The 23,658-nt window shown below is 47.8% G+C and overlaps 1 protein-coding gene and 1 long non-coding RNA gene across 5 annotated transcripts; one reads left to right on the forward strand and one right to left on the reverse strand.

The window, feature by feature from the left end:
- Positions 1–571: 571 nt before the first annotated feature.
- On the forward strand, positions 572–23,243 carry LOC101158085 (LIM domain-binding protein 1). Of its 4 annotated transcripts, none has more exons than XM_023959945.1 (11): positions 572–819; positions 14,561–14,663; positions 16,715–16,759; positions 16,850–16,925; positions 17,015–17,117; positions 17,512–17,684; positions 17,773–17,895; positions 17,969–18,052; positions 19,757–19,880; positions 19,954–20,102; positions 21,497–21,727. In XM_023959945.1, the coding sequence occupies exons 1-11, from the start codon at positions 792–794 to the stop codon at positions 21,725–21,727; spliced, it is 1,239 nt and encodes a 412-aa protein (XP_023815713.1). In that variant the 5' UTR covers positions 572–791. The 4 variants fall into 4 exon arrangements, with proteins under 4 accessions (XP_023815713.1, XP_023815711.1, XP_023815714.1 ...); XM_023959943.1 differs by lacking the exon at positions 572–819 and adding an exon at positions 8,486–8,586 and having other exon boundaries at positions 21,497–23,243; XM_023959946.1 differs by lacking the exon at positions 572–819 and adding an exon at positions 12,712–13,043.
- Positions 5,346–12,706, reverse strand: LOC111948199. Its single transcript, XR_002874157.1, has 3 exons — positions 12,634–12,706; positions 8,228–8,331; positions 5,346–8,153 (listed from the first exon to the last, which is right to left on the reverse strand). It is a non-coding gene; the product is annotated as an uncharacterized LOC111948199 (long non-coding RNA).
- Positions 23,244–23,658: the final 415 nt, after the last annotated feature.

Consider the following 23,658-nt stretch of genomic DNA (forward strand, 5'->3'; position numbering starts at 1 on the left):
AACTTGATCGTTACATGCGTGACGAACACAAGCGACAAAATGACAGGGATGGGGTGGGAGGGGGTGATACAGAGGGAGAGCCAAGGCCAGGCAGGGGAGGGAGAGAGAGCAGAAGGGCTGGTGAGGTGATGGAAGCAACACTGTGTGACCCACTGCTATGATTGGTGGTGGGGGGGGGGGGGGACCGTCCTACATCCTCACCCCCCTTCCCTTCCTGCCCTCTTTGCCCTGTAACAGAGATCCCTTGAATGTAACGAGCAGACGCTGCCGCGCACAAACACTTTCACACATTCACTCCTTGGTGCACACACACATGATTATGCACACATAGATGTACACACGTGCACGCACACACGTGCACGCACACGCGTGCGCACTCTGGTGAAGTGGAGGTCAGTTCATGCGTTTGTGCTGGAAGCCAACAGCTTCTCTGGATCAGAGCTGTTGTTCTCAGATCTGACTCTCAGGTCACTTTGACAGTCCTGCCTCCTCCTCCTCCTCCTCCTCCTCTTCCTCCTCCCTCCTCCCTCCACTCTCCTCCCACCTGAGCAGTAATCTGCAGGGCTGATGAGGGCAGAGCAGATTTCTCCTCACTCACTGCGTTTCCCCTCTGCAGCTGAGAGAAGCAGATCCTTTGTGTTGACGTTTTGAGCCTGCGCTCTCTCTCCTCCGCCTGTGGAGCGCGGGGGTAACAGACGCTCATGTGAGCAGCCTCAGAGGCAGAGAGGAGAGGCAGGGAGAACGGAGCCCCGCCATCGTTCTGGTCGGATCCTCTCCAGACATGTGAGAAGATGTCCGTGGGCGGCTGCGCGTGTCCCGGTGAGTGCTGCTGCCACGCTTCGACTTTGTCTGGTGCTGATATTTCAGCTGCTGTGGCGTGACTGGAGAAGAGAGGGGTGGGGGGGATAGTGCCTCAAGGCCCCTGTTTGCAAAGGCTCATGGGAGGTCATATTCTGTGGCGAGCATAGATGCTGGAAAAGGAAGTGTTGTTTGCCTTCAGCCTGACCTGCATCCTCTGTGAGTTGCTGGACAGAGACCTCTGTTGCTATGGCATCACCATGCCGCCTCTCGCCCTCCTCTTCCCGCTGCTCTGGTGCCACTGAGATCTGAGTCTCCCTGCACTGATCCAAGTTAGAAAAGCTTGGCGCCCCCCGAAAGGAGAGCAAAGCGCAGAGACGGTCATGAGCGGGACAGATCTGTGACCCCAGCGTGGGAACGCCGTTTGTTTGGCTCTGATGTAGTAACGCAGCCGTGGGTCTTCACCATGTCAGTGTTCGTACTCCTCATCCTCTTCAGAGGAACACGAGGCAGCTTTAGAGTTCTTCGTCTCTGTTAAATCGTCGTATATCTGCTTTAAGTCTCACCTTTCGTTTCCTCCAGTTTCTGGAGACAGAAACTTGACTTGTGAGGAGTCTAAGCAACAAACACAGCGAAAAAACTCCACATCTTATTCAGAACGTTGTCTCCTGCTGTGCTCAGCCAACCGTACATCATAAAGGCAGAATGACTTCATGATTTGGGAATGATTAACACTAAATATAAATTCAGAGAATTCTCTATCTGGTAGGATTTTGGATTGCTGCTGTGAAGCGGCAGGAGTCTAAATCAGTTACCTGGTCTCTTAAAAGTTGGTCTTCTGAGGAGAAGAATTCCATTAGGAGCATGTCTCAATGTTCTCCGTTAGTATAGAATAAGAATCATCTGCAGGACTTACCAGCTTGAAAAAAAGCAAAACAAAGAAACTCAGTCTTTGTTTTAAGCATCTGCGTTTGTTTTCCACATCAGAATGTTCTTAAATGATGGAAGGTATGTTTAAAAAAGTCACAGAAATCTGGATATTTTGCTCTTCTGAGATTGAAATAGTCATTTCAGTCGATAAAGTTTTACAGATTTTTTTGTGGTGCATTTGGGAAAAACATCTAAACCCGTTTTCTTGTTATAAATACATTTTATTAGATTCTGTGGGGTGGGGGCTCTGTCACTAAGTTTATGAAGCCAGACAGTTCAAAGAAGCGGTGATCCACTGCTAGACGTGTCATCATGACGCTGAAGATTCACCCTGTGGGTATCTCTGTGGACGCCCCCGTCCCTCACACAGACCCAGTGGGCTCCTGCTGCCGCCTCACCCCCCCAGAAACCTCAGTGCATTTGCTGTGCAGCTCCAGTCAGCAGCGCCGACAGGTGAAGCTTCCGACTGAACAGCTGTTTCTAGAAAACAGACAACTTTCTCTTGAAAAAGCGTGTGACTGCGCAGTTGAAAGGCAGGCAACGCATGCGCTTTGCGCATCCGTCTGCGCCTGCATCTGTTTTTGTTTTGTGTGCCGCCACCCCAGCCGCTGTGGAGGAGGCGGTAGTGTGGGTTCAGAACCGGGCCTGAACCGTCCTGCGGTCAGATTGCATACTTATCAGCGTGCTCATGGAAATTTCCAAAAAACGCCACATGTCTGCACCCTGGAGCGCTCCGCTCTGACACGTTTGTTTTGCTCCTTATCTCCTTTTCTCTCCACGTTTCACTTGCATGAGGGAGACTTTGGAGCTTCAGAGAAACGCTGGTTTCTGGAGGAAATCCTCCAGCTGAAGAGCTCACAAGCGTTCAGGCAGGAACCTCCTGGTGAAGTTCAGTGTGCATCGCTCAGGTGAACGCTCCATAGAAGAACCAATCAAGTCCCTTCTCTTTCAGATGACCCCCCTCCCCCCCCCGCCCCCCGTCAAGGTTTCTGTGGAAGGATGATAGAATCTGTCTGTAGGTTCTCGTGTTCTCCTTGTTTACATTCCAAAGCCGTGTTCAAACCCAAAGGCGGCGCCCCCTTCTTGTGTGGGCTCAAGCGTCGTGGTTCTGAGTTTGTGAGGGGGGGGTCAGCTCACACACGACATGTGCCCCCACATGTAGAGGCCAAAAACACATGAATAATTCCACAAAACGAGCTTGTTGCTGCTTGTTTTCAACATGGAGGTCAGTCAGATGCTACGCTGACCCCCCAGGTCTGACGGTACCACCCTCCTCTACCCTTTGCCTCTGACACCCCCTCACCCCACCCCTGATTTCAGGTCTGCACTTCATTTAACTCCGCAGCGCGTACACCTCCCTCCCTCTGTGGCTCCAACTCTCCTGATTGCTAGCGTATGTTGGCTGGCAGAAAGTGTGTGTGTGTGGGGAGGGGGCGAGAGAGGGTTGGGGGGGGCCGTGCCCTCTCATGCAGAGAGTCACATGGAGTCCCTGATTGGAGGAAAATGAGTAAAGACTGCAGTCTGGCTGAAAAGGCAGCAGACAAAAATGCACAAAGGCTGAGCTGTTTGGAGACCAGCTTCTCAACCGGGGGGGGGGGTGTTATGATGTTCAAGGGGGGGGGGGGGGGGGGGCTAAGGAAAGATGTGGATTAAGAGAGGAAAAGACAGAGAAAGGAAGAGGGCTAACGGAGAATTAAAGGATGGAGGGAGAAGGGGGGGTGGTTGTAATGGTGATGGTGGGGGGGTCGACAGTGAGCAGAAGAGCCAAGAAAAAGAGGAGGGGGGGGTGAGCACTGTAAGAGAGGGAGGGCGTCAGAGTGGGTGAGACAGGGAGGAAGAGATCAGACTGTTACTGTGTTTTCTGCGAGGCTGAGCGCTGACGTGATTGGCTGGGGGGCGCGAGGGGAGGGAGGGGGGGTCTGAGATCAGAGACTGACAAAATGGCTTCCAGAGAACAGAGACGCATCATCATCATCATCCTGCTCACACAACTGACGGCTGCTACACACACACGTGCACACCCACAGGTAAAAACACACACATAGGTGCACACGCGTACAAACACCCACTCACATGGAAAAATGCATTTAAAACTACAAGCCTGTCCAAACATACATGAGCAAACACACACAAAAACATGTGTAAACACATGCATGTCTACTCACACACGTACAAACTCATGCATATTTACGTGTGCAGACATACGCAAACATGTGCAAACCCACACAAAACAATACACACTAATGTTTAAGCACATGAATGTAAGTGCAAATACACAAGCATGTGCCAACACACATACCTGCAAACATGCACACACGCACGTGTATAAAAACATCTGGTCCCACATCAGTATTGTTAGTAGTTCATTACAAGAGTAAACAGTGACAGAAACATATTACTGTTGCTTGTCATAAAGTAATTAAAGGCTGTTCTAATGAATTTTGAATTTGACTCTTTACAATTTCCGTCCGTTCAGACTGTGATTGAATCAAAGCAGAGACATGAGGAGTTTACAGAAGAAAAATGCCAGAAACAAACCTTTCAAGACGATCACTTTTTAAATAATAATAATAATACTAGACTGAAAAAACAGCCAATAAATGAAGGGAAACGGCAGAACAAGTGAGTTTTCAGGTCCATGTTGGAGTTTGGACTGGAGTTGCTCTTTTAAAGCTTTGGGCTGAGGGAATTCTGTCTTAGGGGGCAGAGTGGCTTAAACGCTGTGAGCAGGAACGGCGGTGTGGATGAGGTCAGAGAGGTCAGGGGGCGTTAGCTTTGGAAGATGGCTTTGAAATAAACAGGACTGGCGAAGAGCAGTCTGGGAATGTTCAGGAGAACGACGGTCCTGGGACAGTTGGATGTGTCCTGTTGGAGCGTTTTGAGAGGAACCACATACAGCAGTGACATGCAGTGAAGCCACATGACTGTGAACTAAAATAGCAGCAGCGTGGGGTGTGAGGGACACGCGTTAATGTTTAAAAGATTAAAGCATGCTGATCGAGGGATGCTATTTATATGGGAGGTGAAACCGAGCGCCGTCAAGGACAACATTGAGTCTGTTCATCTGGGGGCCAATGAAAAGTGTGAGATTTAATGCAGAGCTGCAGCATTTTGTTTTTATTTCACAACATTGTAAGAGGAACAGCATTTCATTTCAATGGGTAGTTGAAAAGGATGTGGGAAAAGGGGATAGGAGGAGATGTGAAGCTGGGTGTCAGATAAGGCTTAAAGGGAGGATTTAGTTGATGAATGATGGAGACCCCAGGACAGAACCGAGAGGCACACCTGAGCTGACCAAGAGAGGAAATGATGGGAAGAAGGGCTGCACCACCTTGATAGACCTTCTTTTGGGATCCACAGAGGTCAGCACTCTCGCCTCACAACAAAGAGGCCCTGGTTTGAATCTCGGCTGGGACCTTTCTGTGTGGAGCTTGCATGTTCTACCCGTGCGTGCGCAGGTTTGCTTTGGGCACTCCAACAACACGCTTCATGGGATAAACGTTTTTCTTAACTGTGTGATTGTGTAGGTGCGTGTGGGATTGACCGTGAGCCCTGCAACAGGCTGGCGACCTGTTCAGGGTGTGTACTCGCCTGTGTGTACTCGCCTGTGACCCCGAAAGGGATATAACGGCTCAAGAAAATGGGTGGAAGGAAAATCTGTGCAGTCAACCCAGTTTAAGCCAGATGAAACGTCTGTTGGGATCCACAGACCAAAACCCTTAAATGTCATGTGTTTATGTCACCGGGCCAACCGCTGTCCTGCAGTTCTGGGCGAGTTGGAGTATTTTTGAGCTGCTTCATTTTAGTTTGTGATGTACAGGAATCACAAAGAGATAAGTCAAAGGAAAAGCAAGAGCAGAGGAACATTTATCCTTCTGAGACACAAGAGGAGGATTACTTCTAAAACACATAGAGAGTACTGTGGGATATATTACAGTTTAGATGTAACTTACACAACAATGTGACACACAGACGTATGGAGGAGGAAGAGGATGACCTGTTGGTTGGTAGCTGAGATGAAGGGTCACGACCCGCATCTTCATAGGGATCCAGGCTTTACTGAGCAGTTTCTCAGATAAAGCAGAGTTGGCGTGTCATGTGACTCGTCACGTGATTTATCAACTTCCTGTTGTGTTGATGTGGTCAGTCCTGGGTTCAGCTGCCAGAGACAGTCGAGCAGGGAGAGCCCGCATGGGGAAAGGGGACATAAACAAAGGCACTGACTCCCTGTGACCAGCAGAGGGCGCCGCTGTCACAGAGGTCAGCTGCACAGCATCAACCCACACATTTACCCAGAGAGTCCACTCAAATGAACTCATCACACCTGGAATAAGACATGATAACTGGACAGGTAACATTTCATGATGGTTCAGTTCAGTTATTTTACACATCCCACTTTATTGAGAGAGTGTTCTCAGATTAAAAGTGAAACACATTTGATCCCAGATTTGACCCTTTAGTCACTGCTTCTAATGAGACCTTTTTACCTGAAATACAAGCATTTTCTTGGTGAGTTCTTGAATGGATGGAGAGGTCCTGTCTGTCAGGATGGTTTTGATGAAAAACACATTTTCATGACAGACTTGAGGCTTTCACTTTACTGTGATGCATTTTGATTTAAATGAACAAAGGCAGAGGAAAGAATCTCCGCCTTTAAAAGTGTCTGCTGTTCCCTGACAGAAAGAAAGTTTGAGTTTAAAGAACATTTGAAGTGGAACTGCTATTTAGAACCTGGGTTCCTCCTGGTCAGTTCTGAGTCACTCATGTCTGGAACAAGAAATAGAAAATAATTCTCCAGCTGCTCTCCAAAAAGTATCAAACTACCACGAGTCTAACATTTAGAGAGTTTTTTTCCTTGTTCCACAGTCTGAGAAAAAAGCTTTCCTTCCTTCTGTGTTAAAGTTAGTTTGAGTGGAAATGAGGTTTGGGGTTTCTGCAGTACAGATGTTTTCTGATGACAGTTGTGGTGTGAGTCTCAGTAAGCAGCTGGTTTGAATTCACCTGTGATGTGCTTACTGGAGAAGACCCCATCACAGAGCATAAACACAAAACCGCTTTGGAGTCTTTATTGTTTCAGATGTTTGCCAAAACTCTGCCGTTTCTGCTCGGACACGATCTACTAAAGTTCAACTCACAGCTGTGACAGGAACATCCGCTCCTCCTCAGAAGGTCAAAGGGGAAGTGACCGGGGTCACAGGCCTGTCTTTGTCCAGCAGGGGTGTTCCCTCGGTTTGAGCAGCAGCTCTCACCCTAACATGTTTCTTCAAACAGACGCCAGCAGATCTGCTGATTTCACCTCAACAGTGGAGAAATATCTGAAGATCCCAGCCAGGAAACTGGAAAAAAGCCTTTCACAGCTTGGGAGAGGCAGACAATATGCAGTATTCATCAGGAGGGAACTTCACAGACGTCCACAGCACCTCCCTGTGGAGCCTCCGGGCACAAACGGCAGACTAAAGCCGCCCCAGAGTCAGAGAGCAGATATCAGAGCCGCAGACGCACCAGCGTTCAGGACGGTTCTGTGAATGCACGGATGAGGGGAAACCTGCTGCAATTCAAACCCACCACTGACTCACAACACCACCGAGCTTCCAGTCTGCTCCTGGTTCAACGTTTAAAACACTTGGTGACAGCTCTGAGATCATGAGGAGACCTTGACCTGAAAGGAGTTTGAATTGTTCAGATTTGTTGCAAAGTGAATGTTTTCTGTTTTTCAAACATTTTTCCCCAAAGAGAGTATTTTAGTGATACATGTCAGGTCTTTATGTCTTCCACTGAGTGTGAGAAGTTAAAAAGTAAAGCTCTCAATAGTAAATAAGAGAGCTTCCTACCAGAAAAATCCCCAAATCCTGCAGGAAAAAAAAAAGATATAATCAAGAAAGCAGAGGCATAAAAATAATAATTTGCTCTGAGGAAAATTTTGCAGATTTTTGCACACAGAGGGAAATTTCACTGAAAACCAACTTTGATGTTTCAGTTTGTAAACTACAGGCAGAAGAAAAGTTTTAGGATGGAAACTTTAATCCAGCGTCTGTCTTTAATGGCTCACAAATGTGTTGAAATGCTGCCGTTTTGTCTGATTTGGAATCACAAAATGATCCTGGAGCTCTAAACAGCTCAGCTAAAAGAACTGTTCTGATCTCACTGGGAGGTTTTTGAGCTCGATGCTGGATTTTTCTTTATTTTGGTGCAACTTCCGTCCATTTTCCTTCAGTTAAAGGAACAGCTTCTTTGTTGTGAGACGGAGGTGCAGATGCCTCTGAGTGGACCAATCATCAGCAGGAAGCGTCACCTTGGTTCTTCCAAATGTATGTAGTAACTACATGTATGATGAACCAGCGCATGTCAGGACGGGGGGTGGGGGCTGACGTGTGCGGGCCAAGGCGCTGGCGTGTTCAAAGTGCTCCAAAGTGGGGAGCGGCATGCTGTTTGGGAAGAGAACAGGTCTGTCAGGGAGGGGCTTGTTTCATTTCCTTTGGGAAAAAGCGGAAAAAACAACCTGATGGCTGCTGGGATCAGTGGAGTCGGGCCGCCTGACGGCGTGAGGCTGTGGGGGGGCGGCTGTTATCAGAGCCCTGGCAGATGCATGTGCCCTTCACCTTCCTGTTGACGAGTAAGTGGAAGTGGCACGTTGCACACATTTGCACATGTGCATGAGAGCACGAGCACACACATCGCTTGCTGGAACGTGCACACGTACTGTAAGCACACACCCCCCCCCCCCAGCCCTACAGTCTGGACTTGGGAGATATGACAGAAAGGGAGAGGCACAAAAACTAGGCGCCTCAGTGCCTCCCTGTGAAAGTGCATTTGTAGGTGTCAGAATGGCGATGTCAGAGCAGCTGGAATCTGGGGAGGGTAAGTCTTCCCGCCTGACCTACTCCTCTTTGTGCCTGTCTCTGCTGGCTGAGGGTCCTCAAGAGGAAAATGGGCTTTCTTTTCAGTTCTCTCTATGGTTCCGACCTGCTGTAATGTCGTTTTAATGCTGTGGTCAAAGCCGTGCTTAGGCGGGAGATCAGAGAGCAGAACTCCTCTGAGGTTCTGCAGCAGCAACCTCCAAACACCTGACAGACAGGCTGCAGCTGCAAACCTGCAGCTGAACAAGGAGGAAGGACAGCGACCAGTGTGTGCGTGTTTGTAATTGTGTTCACGTGGGTGTTCATGTGTGTTCACTTGTGTTTGACCCCTTGTGAGTTTATGTTCATGTGTGTTTAAAAATGTTTGTGATCATGAGTGTGTAACTGTTAATCTCTGTGAGTTTGTGTGTGTGTTCTTGTGTGTGGATGTTTATGTCCATGTGTGTTAGTGTGTGTTCTTGTGTGTGTTTAAATGTTTGTGTGTATATATGTTCATGTGTGCGTGTGTTCATGTATGTTCGTGTGTGGTGTTGTGCTCCTATGTGTTTATGTTTGTGAGTGTATTTGGTGTGCTTGGGTATGTGTGTGTGTGCATGTTTATGTCCATGTGTGTTCTTGTGTGTGTTTAAATGTTTGTGTGTATGTGTGTGTGTTCTTGTATGTGTCATGTGTGGATGTTCTTGTGTGTGATCGGGTGTGTATTTGTGTGTGAACACACGCAAGAACATGCAAACATTCACACATGAACAGACACAAGAACACACCCACATGAACACAGGCAAGAACACACACATATTCTTGCATGTATTCATGTGTGTGTGTGTGTGTGTTCTTGGATGTGTGTGTGTGTGTGTATTTTCCTGTGTGTGTGTGTGTGTCTCCGTGCTCTGGAGGCTGGTTGAAGATAAGGTCTGGTTTACGCCGTGAGAGTGAAAGACACGCGGTTTTCGAGCCCCTTCAAGCCTTTTCCCAACACCCTTCTCACCAACTCACACTCACACTCGCACACACACACACACACACATCAGTGTGCACACTCAGAGGATTAATCCCGTCATGTACCATTTCAATGGGTGAGCTTTGGAGACACACATACACACAGGATTAACTCTTGTGTGTCCATTTCCATGGATGTTTTTTAGCCCCTCTCTGCTCGTGTCAGCGTTGACTGCTCGTGTTGCCATGGTGACGGGGGCCAGTGAATGTAAGATAGGCAAATCCACATAAGTCACCCACAACAGACACTCTAAGCTACTATTGACTACACCTCCCCCTGGTGCTAGACACACAAAGATGCTGCTAAAGGCCTGACAGAACACTGAGCTGTGAAGGAGCAAAGGAAGGAGAAGAAACACAAACATCACAGAGCAGCTTTATCCTGTCAGACACCAGCCTTTGGGTCTCAAACATCAGTGTCTGCAGATGACTACAGTCCATTAGAGGTCTACATTCTCCTGATTCAAAGCTAAATAAGGCTTGCTTTGGTCAGGGCTGGTTGGGGGACGGGGGGGGGGGGGGGGTCCAGCTGGTTTCTGCTTTCGCATCCATGAAAGGTGTGGGAGGAGCTGAGAGCTGGGCAGTAATGCTACACACCTTTGCAGGTTGATTGGACAGCTATAAAGTTCACCTGTACAGGGATTTCTTGTGTTTTTCTCCTCATCGCCTTGTCATTCGCAGTCATTACTGGTCACCTGGATCAGGTGTGTTCAATCTGTCCGAAACCATGCACACTCACTCCAGCTAATCAGCAATTATTAAGCAGGGTTTGCAACAAAACAAGCGGGGCAGTAGCTCACGAGGAACAGGGTTGGAGAGACCCACACTAAACCAACAACATGAGAACATGTTTCTGGAGAGGTGAAGCGTCCAAGTATGGCCAGGACAGCATCAGGCAGCTATTCTCAATTCTTCAAACGTACACTCATCAAGCGAGGCTGGCAGTATGAAACACTGGACCCTCTGATCTAATGAATTAAAACGGTTTAAAATCATGAAAACTGCTGCATGGTCTCTACTGGGACAGTTGGGGGCTTGTCCGGGTTAAAGTTGGCTTTGAATTGGTAAAGTTTCTTTTTTTTCTTCTCTTGTTGCTGTGAAACCAACATGGCAGGCTGTTGCATGTTATTCTACCTCTTACTTCAGGTCTCTTGGTGATTGTTTTTTTTTCTCTACAGGTTGAGGTTTTATACCAGTGACTTTTGACGAAATGGCAGTTTTCCTTGTCAGGAGTATTCCTGCTTTTGAAAGTGGATTTGTGATGTTGTTGCCGTAGATGTGCATTAGCATATGAATTAAGAGTAAGCGCGAAATTTGAGGGGTCGCTGTCTTTTATTTAGTCTGAGGGTTAGGGTTCAGATCAAACAGATTTGGAGTTATGCAACAAAGAAAAGGGTTGGCATCATCAATCTGATCATCTCCAAACTGGAACATTGCTAAAGTTTGGAGAGATATTCTCTGCAGAAAGTCACTTCTCTGCGCACGAGGCGGCCAAAGTTGCAGGTTAGCATCCATCAGGTGCTCAGCATCCACTGCAACTGACTTAACCGTGATTTCTGTCTCTCTGGACAGAATGACATGAAATTAAGCCACGATGACAGGTTTCCTTTAGCTCAGGATCAGATGATGCTGGAAAAACATCCATCAGGTCCTCTGTCTCTTTTTAGACACTTTAAAGTCCTTCATCGTCGTCAGCTTGTCCAAAACTCTGCAGCAAGGATTTTAACAGGAACCAATAAACGGACACGCATCACTCTGTCTGTGTCTGCTTTACATTGGTTACCTTTTAAAATTTCAAATTGATTTTAAAATTCTACTTTTAGTTTTCATAGCCTTGCATGGTCGAGCTCCGATGTACACATCTGACCTTTTAACCCCATACTCTTCGGCCCGATCCTTGAGGTCTTCCAACCAAAATCTTTTCAGCGTTCCAAAAACCTGCTTTAAGACAAGATATGTCTCATTTGAAGCCGTTGCTCCTCGTCTTTGGAACTCCCGCCCATTGTCGTTGCGTCAGATTGACTCAGTTGAGTGTTCCAAATCTCAGTTTCAGTCGTTTTCATTCGGTTATAGCTTGTAGTTGATCTTAGTCCTTGGTTTAATTATTATTATTGTATTTTATTACCTCTCTGTGTTTTGATTTGATTTTATGCTCCTTTTGTAAAGCACTTTGTGATTCTTTCTGGGGAAAAGTGCTTTATGAATAAAGATGTTCTATTCATCTGCTCTAAAAATGTTCAGCTCCTTCAGGCGAGTCCTTGGCTTGTTCTCAGCTGTTTTATGCTCCATGACATCAAACAGGAGAGACCTCGAATCCTCTTTCAGAGCGGATAACTTCAGCAAACGTTCAGCTAAAAGATTAATCAGAGATCTGCTGCTCTTTGAGACGTGTCGCTCTGTTTGGAAATGTTTCGTTGGGGGATTTCTGGAGTGCATTTACCTTCCATCATTGATTTGTTTACAGTAAAATAGTGTCCCTTCAACAACTAGGTTACCTTGAGAGTTCAATCTTTTACCTCTGGGTCAAACGTCAGCATTATCTTTGCTTTCTTCTGGCTTTGTGGTTGAAGTGCACTCAGAACGGTGGAAGAGCGGCAGCTCGCTCTTTTCTATTCCAACTTTGGCCATATGGATGAGATCTGTGCGGCTCTGATCTGAATATCTGATTATAAATGGAGGCGATTTAAGAAGCTTTGGAGCCCTGAGGGATTCTCCTTTTGGCTTAGCGTGCTGTTTGTGTGTGTGTTTATGTGCATGCATGGCGGAGGAGACCCGATCTTCACGCGTCCACCTCGGAGACGGTTTAGTGTTCAAACAGGCAGATCACTGCAAACACGCTTTCTTTCAAAGTGGATGGGAATCAGCTTCAGGTCCCTGGAGGAGCCTGCAGCTCCCAAACTAAGAGGGATGTTTGCAGGACAGATGTGTCCAAACTTGGTAAAGAAGGATGATCTGTGCACACATTTCCAGTCAGCTGCATTAGGACAATCTTCATCTGTGTCAGTTACAAAGCAGGGATGAGATGGAGGGAGGAGGAAGGGAAAATGCTTACCAGACAACCTTTATGTGCAGTTGTGCATTAGCGGGGGGAGGAGGAGGAGGGCGCTTGGCGGAGCTGGGCAGAGGAGAGAGGAGGAAAAGCATTGCAGACGGAGAGGAGGAGGAGGAGGGCCTACAGCTATTGTTCATGTCCTCCCGTGAACAAAGGGCTCATCGGGGTCCGTACGTAAACCCACAGCGGGCTTCAGCTCACCGACAAGGCCTCATGCGGGACCAAACATCCGCCGTCGAACCCCGCATCCAGGCCGCACTCCGCCGCAGCCCCGCACTTTGAGGAGCGTTTTATTGATCCGTTGTGCGGGGACGTTGCGTCCAGCGGGCCTATCCGTCTTTACGCACGGAGCGTCCCGGTCCTCCATCACAGATCTGTAAACACCGATTTTCTGACCGGATTCTCTGCAGGTAACGAGACCCCCTCCCCCCCCTCCTCCTTATGCAGACGTCTTTATCGCGACAGTGCCGTTAAAAACGCTCCATGGACTCCGGTAGCTGCGGGTTATCTCCGCTTTTCGGTGTTTTATTGGTTGAAAAGCAGCTTAGCGATAACGCGTTAGCAGCTAACAGCTAGCTGTTAGCATGTCATCGGAGCCCTTTAAGGGTCCGGATCTCGGTGGTTAATGACGTAGTTGTTATTTATCCTTCATGTTTATCTGTACACAAGAGTGCATTGTGTGTTTGTTGTCGGTATTGTGCAGATAATCACGGCCTATCTCCGGAATCCTGTCGATATGTTAGCCTAGCTTAAGGCTAGGCGCTAGCCGACCGTCTCTAATTGCCTTTGTAGCCCGTCGGTCCTGGACTCTGACCGGCCAATTTAAAGAAAATATGGACACAAAAAGGAGATTTATGGTCGATTCAGCGGGACGTTTTGGGTGGAGCACCGTGACCTGATCATGTTCTGGTTCTCGTTTAGCGCTCAGACCGTTTGGGTCTAAAAACAGCTACTTTCGGGGATCTGAGTCCAGTGACAGGACAGAAGCCTCGTGTTTGTGCGGGTCTTCTGTGAGGCGGAGCCGCTTCATGTTTGCGTGGAGCGGCGTGATTCCCTGTGGAGGAAGTGGAGTCCAGCTGATGACCGTCTGCCTTAACCGCTAACACGAGACGATGGGGGCTAATGGAGCTCTCAACAACTAATGGACACATAACCATTGATTATTTATTTATCTATCAATCTTCTGCTCGCCCATGATGGTAAAGTGTTGCTGCTCGCTCCGCTTTAAAAGGAATGCTGGGATTGAAAAAGGGTTTGGGGTTTAATGGCCTCTTCCTGTTGGTTCTCTGTGCGTCGCCAGCTCCTTCTTCCGGATTCGCGTTCGTTTCTTTAAAGAAGAGTCCTGAAGAGGAACCTTCACGTAGGTGAGGCTGCGACACGAGCCGCGTTCCAGCCGCACGCGGCCGTGTGTTTGCTATGCAGTGACACGGGGGGGCGGGGCCTCACCATGGCGACGGCGGGGGTCGTGACCCGCAGGCCGCCACGCCTGGCTCTCCTTTATGGCGTTAGTGCCACAGCAGCAGCTGGGGAGGCTCCTGTGGTCCTCCTGTGAGGCTTCATGTCTTCGTGGCTCCACAGCTACTCTGGAGATGGTCTTTGTTGTCCTCTGGGTCCAGATGTTCTGTGTTGAAAGCTGTGCATCTCCATGTTTGAGTGATGTTTTGAGTAAACACATCAAAGATCACGTGACTGCGTTAGCGTTTAAGTCAGTCACGATTTCTTTGTGTTGCACATATTTTCATCCTAAAACAAAATTTCTAAACACAAGATAAAAAGTGCAGTAAAATGCCTCAAGTTGTGTTAAATAAGTTTTACACCCTCTATTTATTAAGTCACATGTATGTTTTTCACATTTTCCCTTTTTATTTGACTGTTGTAAACAGTTTGAATAAAACAAAACCATGTTTCCTTGTTTGTTTCTTTGCAGGCTGTTCCTCTAAGTCGTTCAAGCTGTACTCCCCAAAGGAGCCCCCCAACGGTAGCACTTTTCCTCCCTTCCACCCCGGCACCATGCTGGACAGAGACGTGGGGTGGGTTGGCTGTTTTTTTTCTACTGTTCCCATGTTCTATCGGTCATGAGTTTGGCTCTGGGGACGGCAGCAGCAGTGGAGGGGGGTGTCTGTACTTTATGCTTTTATGACACCGTAGACCGGGCGTCTCCATCCCGGTTCCTCGTGAACTACTCCCCGCTTGAACTGCATGTAAACCTGCTTCAGTAATAGCTGATTAACTGAGTCCAGTTTCTGACCGACTGCACACACCTGGTCCAGGTGAGCAGTTACTACTGAGGCAGGGTGAGCTGCAAAACAAGCAGGGCAGTGAGGAAGAGGGTTGGAGACCACTCTCTGAGGTTCAGAGCCGTGTCTCCAGTGTCCTCGTCAGTGGGCCTCTCTTTTGTTGGTAAAGTTCTGGACAGAATGTCAACCATTCTTTACATGATTCTTATGACATCCCAGCTGGAACTAAACACAGTTAAAAGACAGTAACTTTTCCTTTTATTTACATTATAGAAAATTCAATTTGGAAAGAACAAAGAAAACCAAAACCAAACATTTTTGCGAATAAATAATGAACAGTAATGTCAGAGCTGACAACGTTTCATTATCTGCTGAATGCAGCGTGGGTTTCATTTATGTGCAGAGTTCAGGATTGATTGTAAATGTTTGTCAAACTGCTGCAGCTGCCTTGTGTTATAGCGGCAGTAGGAATCAACCTATACCAAAATAAAATAAATTGATTATAATCAATATTTGAAAATACCGTGTGGATTGGGGCACGGTAGGTTTGTATGACTAATGTAAAAACAACCAAGTGCATCACAGCGGACAACACACACGTGATGACATGTGCAAAAACAACAGTGGGTTGAACTAAAATGTGAATGGATTTGCCATTAATTCTTAATAATGTTCTTAATAATTTAACTCCTAAATGACAGAGGTTCCACCATCAACCCTACCTAACTTTTTTTCTTTTTATTGTCAAGAGAATAATTTGGGATTTCAAAGTCTTGAAACTCATTTGTTTTGTAGTTGCTGGAGTTGGCATTAGAAAAGCAAAGGGAAGGGAAATCTTCTTTTTGGGACTGTGGTGCATTCACTTGCCATGGTAAATTTGGTTGTTGCCTTGTTTATAGTAATAATAAGAATGATAATAATAATAAAGCACTTAGCATCACTTCATTCACTCCTCATTCATACTTGGTGATGGAAAGCTACTGATGTAGCCACAGCTGCCCTGACAGGCGCCTCTGACCATCACCAGGACATTCATACCCATTCACCCACCAGTGGAGCCACATTGGAGGGTCAAGTGTCTTTGGGGGGAGCAGGGATCATTCGACCCGCTCAACCACCTGAGCCACTGCCGCCCCAACTGGAATCACCCACCTCTACTTCTTTATTTGCATACTTGTCTTGTTTTGCAAAAAAATTGGTTTTGTCTGTAGTAGATTGTCGGCCCCAAGAGTTCTGGTGCCGAACGTTGTTACCAAATTGTGTGAATATTTCTGGCTACATTAAAGTTAAAGTTTTTTCTTAGTGAAAGCTTTTCCTGACGTCCAACCCAACATTAAAACGAGGCGTGAAGTGATGAAGGTTCTGGTTCAGAAATGTGGCATCTGTTAAATGTGGCCAAACGCTGCCGTTCTTCACGAGTTCCTTTTACATGCAGCCGTCCACGAAAAGCATAAGTAAAAATGATGTGATGTGACCAAACTGTTGGGAGGGAGTTCAAGTTCTGCCTGGAGATTTGATGAAGAGCAGGGTTTATCTGGTCAGTTCAGTCTCTGAGCGAGGAGGAGGAGGAGGAGGGGGCATTATCAGCATTCCTGCCCAGTCCAGCTGACCGTCCCAGAGACACCTAACACCACCAAGCACCTACTAAACTATGCAGGAGGACAGCAGTAGCCCCCCCCCCCCCCCCCCCCGCTGCTGCGTCATGTTCTGTTCATGTTCATGTTCTTCTCATGTCTTCTCTGAGTCCTTCAAGTCTTTCTTGGACTTGTGTCTGAGAATTACACCTTCTCGTCTGGTTCTGGATCAGAGCATGATGTGACCTTCTCTCTCTGGTGTTTCTGCAGACCCACTCCAATGTACCCACCCACATACCTGGAGCCAGGAATCGGGTAAGGCCTCCCCCCCTATGTGACAGCGTTTACCTTTCAACTGCATTTGTGGCGTTTGACTCGACTCACACACCTCCCCCCAATGTCCAGGAGGCACACGCCGTACGGCAACCAGACGGACTACAGAATATTTGAGCTGAACAAGCGGCTACAGAACTGGACGGAGGTCTGTTCACACTCAAAACAAACCGTCAGAAACCAGTTCAGAGGTCAGAGCCAGACGCTCTCCTTTTCTCCCCCTCCCCCCACCTGCAGGAATGTGATAACCTGTGGTGGGATGCTTTCACCACGGAGTTCTTTGAAGACGACGCCATGTTGACCATCACCTTCTGTCTGGAAGATGGACCCAAACGCTACAGTAAGAAGCTCTGAATGTAAACCAGAGGCCATTTATGGCCGTTTATGTTCGTGAGAGAGAGGCTCCGCCTCCTGGTGTGTTTGCGTTGTGAGTTTGTGCCCTTCCTGCTCTTTCACTTTGTTTTTGCCCGTTCTGCTGAGTTTATTTAGTGGGTTTGGAAAGCGTTCAGAAAGTGTCCTCACTCACAACGTTTCTTAGTCTTTAACCTGTTCGGCCCCACCGTTTCTTTGGTGTTTTCTAACAAACGGCGTCACTTAGAAACGGCGCCTTTCTTCGCCTCTAAAGGATCTGAAACTCTGATGGGAGAAACCATCAGGGCGGCTTTTATCAGTCCCTTACTGTTCAGCTTTACTTTCAGGGACGGCGGTCTGAGCCTCTTGTCTTCTCTCTGCAGCAATTGGTCGGACGTTAATCCCTCGCTACTTCCGGAGCATCTTTGAGGGCGGGGCCACCGAGCTTTACTACGTGCTGAAGCATCCCAAGGAATCTTTTCACAACAACTTTGTGTCTCTGGATTGTGACCAGTGCACCATGGTCACCCAGAATGGAAAGCCCATGTTCACACAGGTGAGAAGGGGGGCGGGGCCTTCAGTCCTTTTCCCTTCCTGGTGGAGTTCTTTCCGTTTCCATTGTAAACCCCTTCACAACTGTGCAGGTGTGTGTGGAAGGCCGTCTGTACCTGGAGTTCATGTTTGATGAGATGATGAGGATAAAGACGTGGCACTTCAGCATCAGACAACACCGTGAACTGATCCCCCGCAGCATCCTGGCCATGCATGTGAGTGGGAGCAGGGGGGGGGGGGGTTGTGTTGTGGTGTTCCGTTGTTTGACTGCGATCTTCTTGTGTTCAGGCTCAAGACCCACAGATGCTGGACCAGCTGTCCAAAAACATCACGAGATGCGGCCTGTCCAACTCCACCCTCAACTACCTCCGAGTGAGTTGAGCTGGAAGCGTTTTTGGGTTCTGGGGAGGGATCAACTGCTGCAGGCTTTGGAGCTGCCCATGTTCCTGACACCAAGGCAGGCAGGACATCTACTCCTGCGGGGGTCGCTTAATGGCCCAGAGACGGATCTTGATTTTCCCAAAACAACACCTGCACCTATGAAGCACCTGCTTCATACATGTTGGCACAGACCTCCTTTAGGTGTTTTTGAAGTTCAGGTCTGATCAGGAGCCCTGGTTATATTAAGATCTTTTTAGTTTGGGAGGTGTGAAAGCTCACCGGAACTGTGGTTTGAACCAAACAAGACCGCCAAACCCAAATAAAAGTTAAGCCTACAAGCCAAAGGAAGGTGGGGGTAGATAAGAACGTGGCTCAGCTTCAGACGAAACCATTTCAATCAATCCAAATGACTTGATGTTTCCAGTAGAAGTGCAGATCAGAGACAAATGTTTAAACGTTTCTGAAGAAGAGTGTCAGCTGAACAAGCTTTTCTTTAACTCGTCTTCTGGATTGATCAGGATCAGGTGGATTTTATTCAAAGTTCCAGGACCTCATTCACAGTAACAAGCCTGGAGGAAGCCCAGACGCTCTGACAGGTTTATTTATGTCCATCTGATGGAGTCAAACTGTCTCCACTTTGATCCAAAGTGAGAAATGCTGCAGCGATCCGTCATCACAGTCCATCAAGTCACATCTGTCATTTTTATTGTCAATGCTTCGTTCTGTTAAAACGCTGTTAAAAGGCTTTTAAATGCTGCTGGAAGAGCAGAAGTAAACAACTGACAGGAACAAATCTCAGTTCATTCTTCAGTTTGTCCCTCAGTGTTTAAGTTCTCCTTGGGCTTCTTGGTCCTGGTTCCTCCATGTGGCGTTTGGATCCGCCGTTCCGGTCTGGTGTCTTCCACTGATCACCTTTGACTTTTGAAACCAACTCCCGCCGTGAAGACCAGACATCTGATTTTTGAATGAACGTAGTAGCTCTGGAGCAAACTAATACTCATGAAAACACGTTTGATACACACACAAACAAGCAAAGCTTCACGGATTTAAGATCAGTTTTGAAGGTGAATCCAGACTGCAGAACATTTCTGGGGTTCAGACGTTTTAGTGAACAGAAGGTCAAAGTGCAATTGTGTTTTGATGAGATTTTTCGCACTCCACCAACACAGTAGCTGCTCTTCTTCACCTCTGAGCTTTTAACCCTTTTGCTATCCTATGGGGTCAAGATGACTGTTGACGTACTATTCCTACCGTGACAAAGGTGGATAAAGGTGTAGAGGATTTCATGTAATCCATGGACACCAGTGAAGATCACAACTCATTGAAGAAAAAAGATTCAGCGCACAGTCTAGTGGGTCTAGATGACCCAACTCCCAATGTTAACATGCATATGATAACACAAGGGTTTTAAAGATGTTTTATATTCATTAGAAAGTGTTCTCCTCTCAAAGACATGGTCAGCTCTACCCAGATATGTCTGTCAGCATTTATTCTCTTAAATTTTTCCAAACATTTGGTCTTTCCTTGCAATGCCGAGAGGACTGCTGCCTTTATGAAGCTCTGAAAATCCTGCTGAGCGCGTAAACGCCAGCAGTCTTCTGAGGCCGGTGACCTGAAAGCGAAGTCCGAGCAGAGACGGACCAAAAGACGGGAGAATTTCAGGACGTGAAGAGACAATTGTGTTTGTCCCCACAGCTCTGTGTGATCCTGGAGCCCATGCAGGAGCTCATGTCCCGACACAAGACCTACAGCCTCAGCCCCAGGGACTGCCTCAAGACCTGCCTCTTCCAGAAATGGCAGAGGATGGTGGCGCCGCCCGGTAGGCTGAGGCCGCACTGAAACCCCGCCCCCTCAACCCTGCGTTTGCGTGACCCGTTTGTTTGTGTCTGCAGCGGAGCCGTCCCGACAGGCTCCCAACAAGCGGCGGAAGCGCAAGATTTCAGGCGGCAGCACCATCAGTGGAGGGGGCGGAGCTAACACCAACAGCAACAACAAAAAGAAGAGTCCAGGCAGCGGCTTCCCTCTGTCCAGCCAAGTTCCAGTGAGTACAGCACTGCCACCTAGTGTCAGTAACCTGCCTCTACAGGGTCCATTTACACCCCAGCAGGACAAGCTGCACTCATTGAAGATGAACAGCTCCACTGTTGAAAAAGCCTTCATTATTGGAGTAATAATGTCAGAATGCATTTAACATCCAAAGTGGAAACACTGGTTTTCTACTACAAACTGAAGGAGGAAACTAAACAGATCACAACAGAGAGAAGTGATGAATGTTTTTTTTGCGAGACTCTGACCTGGTCTCAGGTGCTGCTGATGAACCGGAAAAACATCTCCGTGCAGATCGTTCCCGTCCATTTCTGACCTTTAATATAGATGGCCGCCGTCCGGAGACACCTGACTGCCACCATCTGCATTCACAACCACGCTAACGATTTTTCAAAAAGTTGGGCAGCGGCAACGAATTGTGAAAATTCTGCCAATGCCTCCCCATCGCACGGTGGGAGTCGTGTATGTGACCGTAGCATCTACCAGATCCTGACCTGCTGAGGTCAAGAAGTTTTGTAGACCAGTCATCCAGTGAGAACAAAGACCTCTCTGCTCCGGCATGCAGTTCAGAATGTTACAAACCTAAGAGCGCGTAGCTGCACAGAGACAGAAGGCGTTTTACCGAAGGATTCAGATACAAAACATCCTCAAAGTCCATGAACGGTTGTTCCCACCTGCTGTAAAGAGCAGCTCCAGTGTTCTCCTGCACCGGTCCACTCCTGACACTTCCACGCTGCAGAACATCCCACACTCACACCAGAGCATAACACGGAAGAAGCTCCACGAAGAGACTGCTGCTCACCAAACAGCTTCTGTCGTTACCGTTTACACCACATTAGCTCCTCTTCCTTGATCCCCCTCACTTTTTTTCCAAAACTGCACACAAGATGTTGGACCAGAACCATCCAATGGTTTTCTCATTTACATGCAGAACTTCAGACCGTTTTAAAGTAAATGTCCGTTAAATTATTATTCGGCAAAAACGTTTGTTTTTCTTTGTAAAAAGGAAATATTTTAAAGGAATCCCAAACTTTTTAGAAGCAGTTTTTAGTAAAGCGGCACGATGGAGGACGGTTCGTTCTGGATCCACTGCGATTGGTCGGACAAAAACTGGAGGAAACACAGAAACAAAACACTACAGGGTTACAAAAGTCACTTTTTTTTAATGTATCAAATAAAACCTCAGACACAATGAAATTTAAGACACAGTAAAAGCAAATCCAACAGGGAGGATTCTTTAGTCGGTTTATGTGGGGTAAAGGTGGCCGCGTGGACGCCGGTTGGTGTTGGGTGGAGTTGCCTGCGTGGCCGCCACCCTCTGTGACGGGTTTGATTGCTTCTGTGAGGGTGGGGCTTGCCTGAACGCTGGCTTTGCTGTGGTCTCCACAGGATGTGATGGTGGTGGGAGAGCCCACGCTGATGGGCGGGGAGTTCGGCGACGAGGACGAGCGTCTGATCACGCGGCTGGAGAACACGCAGTTCGACGCAGCCAATGGCATCGACGACGAGGACAGCTTCAACAACTCCCCGGCGCTGGGCTCCAACTCCCCCTGGAACAACAAGGCCCCCTCCAGCCAGGAGAGCAAGAGCGACAACCCCACCTCACAGGCATCACAGTAGAACCCGGAGCCCAACCCCCCCTACACACAAACCCCATACGACCCCGCCCCGCTCCCCAATGCCATGACTGCAACCAAACAGGCCGCCGTCTGACTCCAAGCCGGGCGCTGCTGTAGCATTCAGATTCCCCTCAGACCCCCTGCGGGGGCTCGGTCTGCCCCCAGGACCAAGGCGGAGGAGGGTTTTCTGGACTGCCCCCACCTCAATATTTTGGCACCGTTTCTTTCAGAGCCCCTGTTGCTGATTCGCCCGGTGAGACGGGCCGGTCCAGCAGGAGTTTGATCCAACAGAACCCGCCCCCATGCCGAAGGTTTCTATGCAGGACAGGCGGGGAAGAAGGGGCGGGGCTTGGTGAACACTGGACCTCCTGTCGTAAACACACCTCCTGGTCCGGTCTGCAGACGCTGGAGTCGCTGGTGTGTTTGTGTGTGTGTGTGTGTGTGTGTGTGTACGCATGAGTAAAATATATGTGAGAAAAGTGTGTGAGCGGCTCGGCTGAAGCAGACGGGCCAGAATCAGAACCGCTCAGTCCAAGGAAGGCTGTGATGTGGGACAGCGTTGTACACACACACACACACACACACACACACACACACAGACCCTGTGAGTACCGCGAATGCAGTCTTTTACCAGAGCATTTACACACACACACAACTGACACACACACAATTAAGAGTTTTTATACAGTCTATATTTCCCTAGAATGTTTTTTAATTTGTATCAAACGCCTTCATTTCGATTGTTTTTGATTTTCTACAAATACTGAAAAGCTACAGACCAAGGAGCAACGCAGGACCCCCTCCCTCTCTCCCCCCTCTAAAATATATTGTTTTTATCTTTTATGTTTATAAAAGAGAAATAATTTAGTGTGGATGTTTTTATTTTGACTTTTTTTTGTTTCTTTTTGGAGGATTTTTGTGTATTTGTGCTTGTATATTTAAGGTAGTAGCAAAGTTCTGTCTGACTGTAATAAAATGTATTCTTAGATTAAAGCCATCCCGATCTAATGTAAAGAAACGCAGGAGAAACCCCTCCTGAATCCGACCCCCCCCCCCCCACCACCATCTGCTGTCCTTCCTGTCAGTTTGTCGTTTTCAAACGGAAGCATTCCCTCCTGGGGGGCAGCGACTCCCCTGAGCCGCTGACTTTCTTAGCCTTTTTTTATGCCTGAGCGCTTCTCTCTTCTTCGTGGATCTTTGCCGGCCGCAGAAGCGGTCCGTCAGTTTTTTCCCGGCTGAACTTTGCGCCGCCGGCCGACAGCGGCGTCACACGCGGTTCGGTCCGACCTTCGCTGTGCGCCGGTGAGGTCTAGCACCAGATTTATTTGATGTTTGTTTCAGTTGATTCCAGCTGGATTTCAATCAAGTCTGAACGGTGGCTTGTACCTTCTCCAAACCCTGTAGAAAAATCATTGTTTGATAAATATATATATATATATATATATTTTTGATTTGGTTAGTTTCTGCCCTTAATAATTAATGTATGGTACCAATAAAACAATACATTTTCACTTCCAGCTTGAGTGTTGTTGATTTTTTTTCAGAGTAAAATACAATCAAATGATAAAAAATGAAATGTAATAAACTAAAACAGTCATCTTCTGAATCCCTTCTGGGGTCTCTGGGCTGCCAGTGGAGGAAGGGGGGGGGGGGCACCCTGATCAGGGTCAAGGGACAAGTTGGAATCAGACCTATGAAGTTTATTTTTGGACTGTGAGAGGAAATTGGAAAAAATCCACTCATGGATGACGAGAATGTGGAAAGAGCCCAGCTGGGATTTGAATCTTCCTCGAGAGGTGAGAGCGCCAACCACTACACCACTAGTATTTGCTGTTGATAGACAATGCAGGGAGGGGGTGGAGTCTAGAACCAAAAATGTGGGGCTGGAGCTGATGTAATGAGGAAAAACCTTCAGTTCAATTTTTCGTCTTT

This window comes from Oryzias latipes, chromosome 1 (genome assembly GCF_002234675.1).
Source record: "Oryzias latipes chromosome 1, ASM223467v1".
NCBI classification, from domain to species: domain Eukaryota; kingdom Metazoa; phylum Chordata; class Actinopteri; order Beloniformes; family Adrianichthyidae; genus Oryzias; species Oryzias latipes.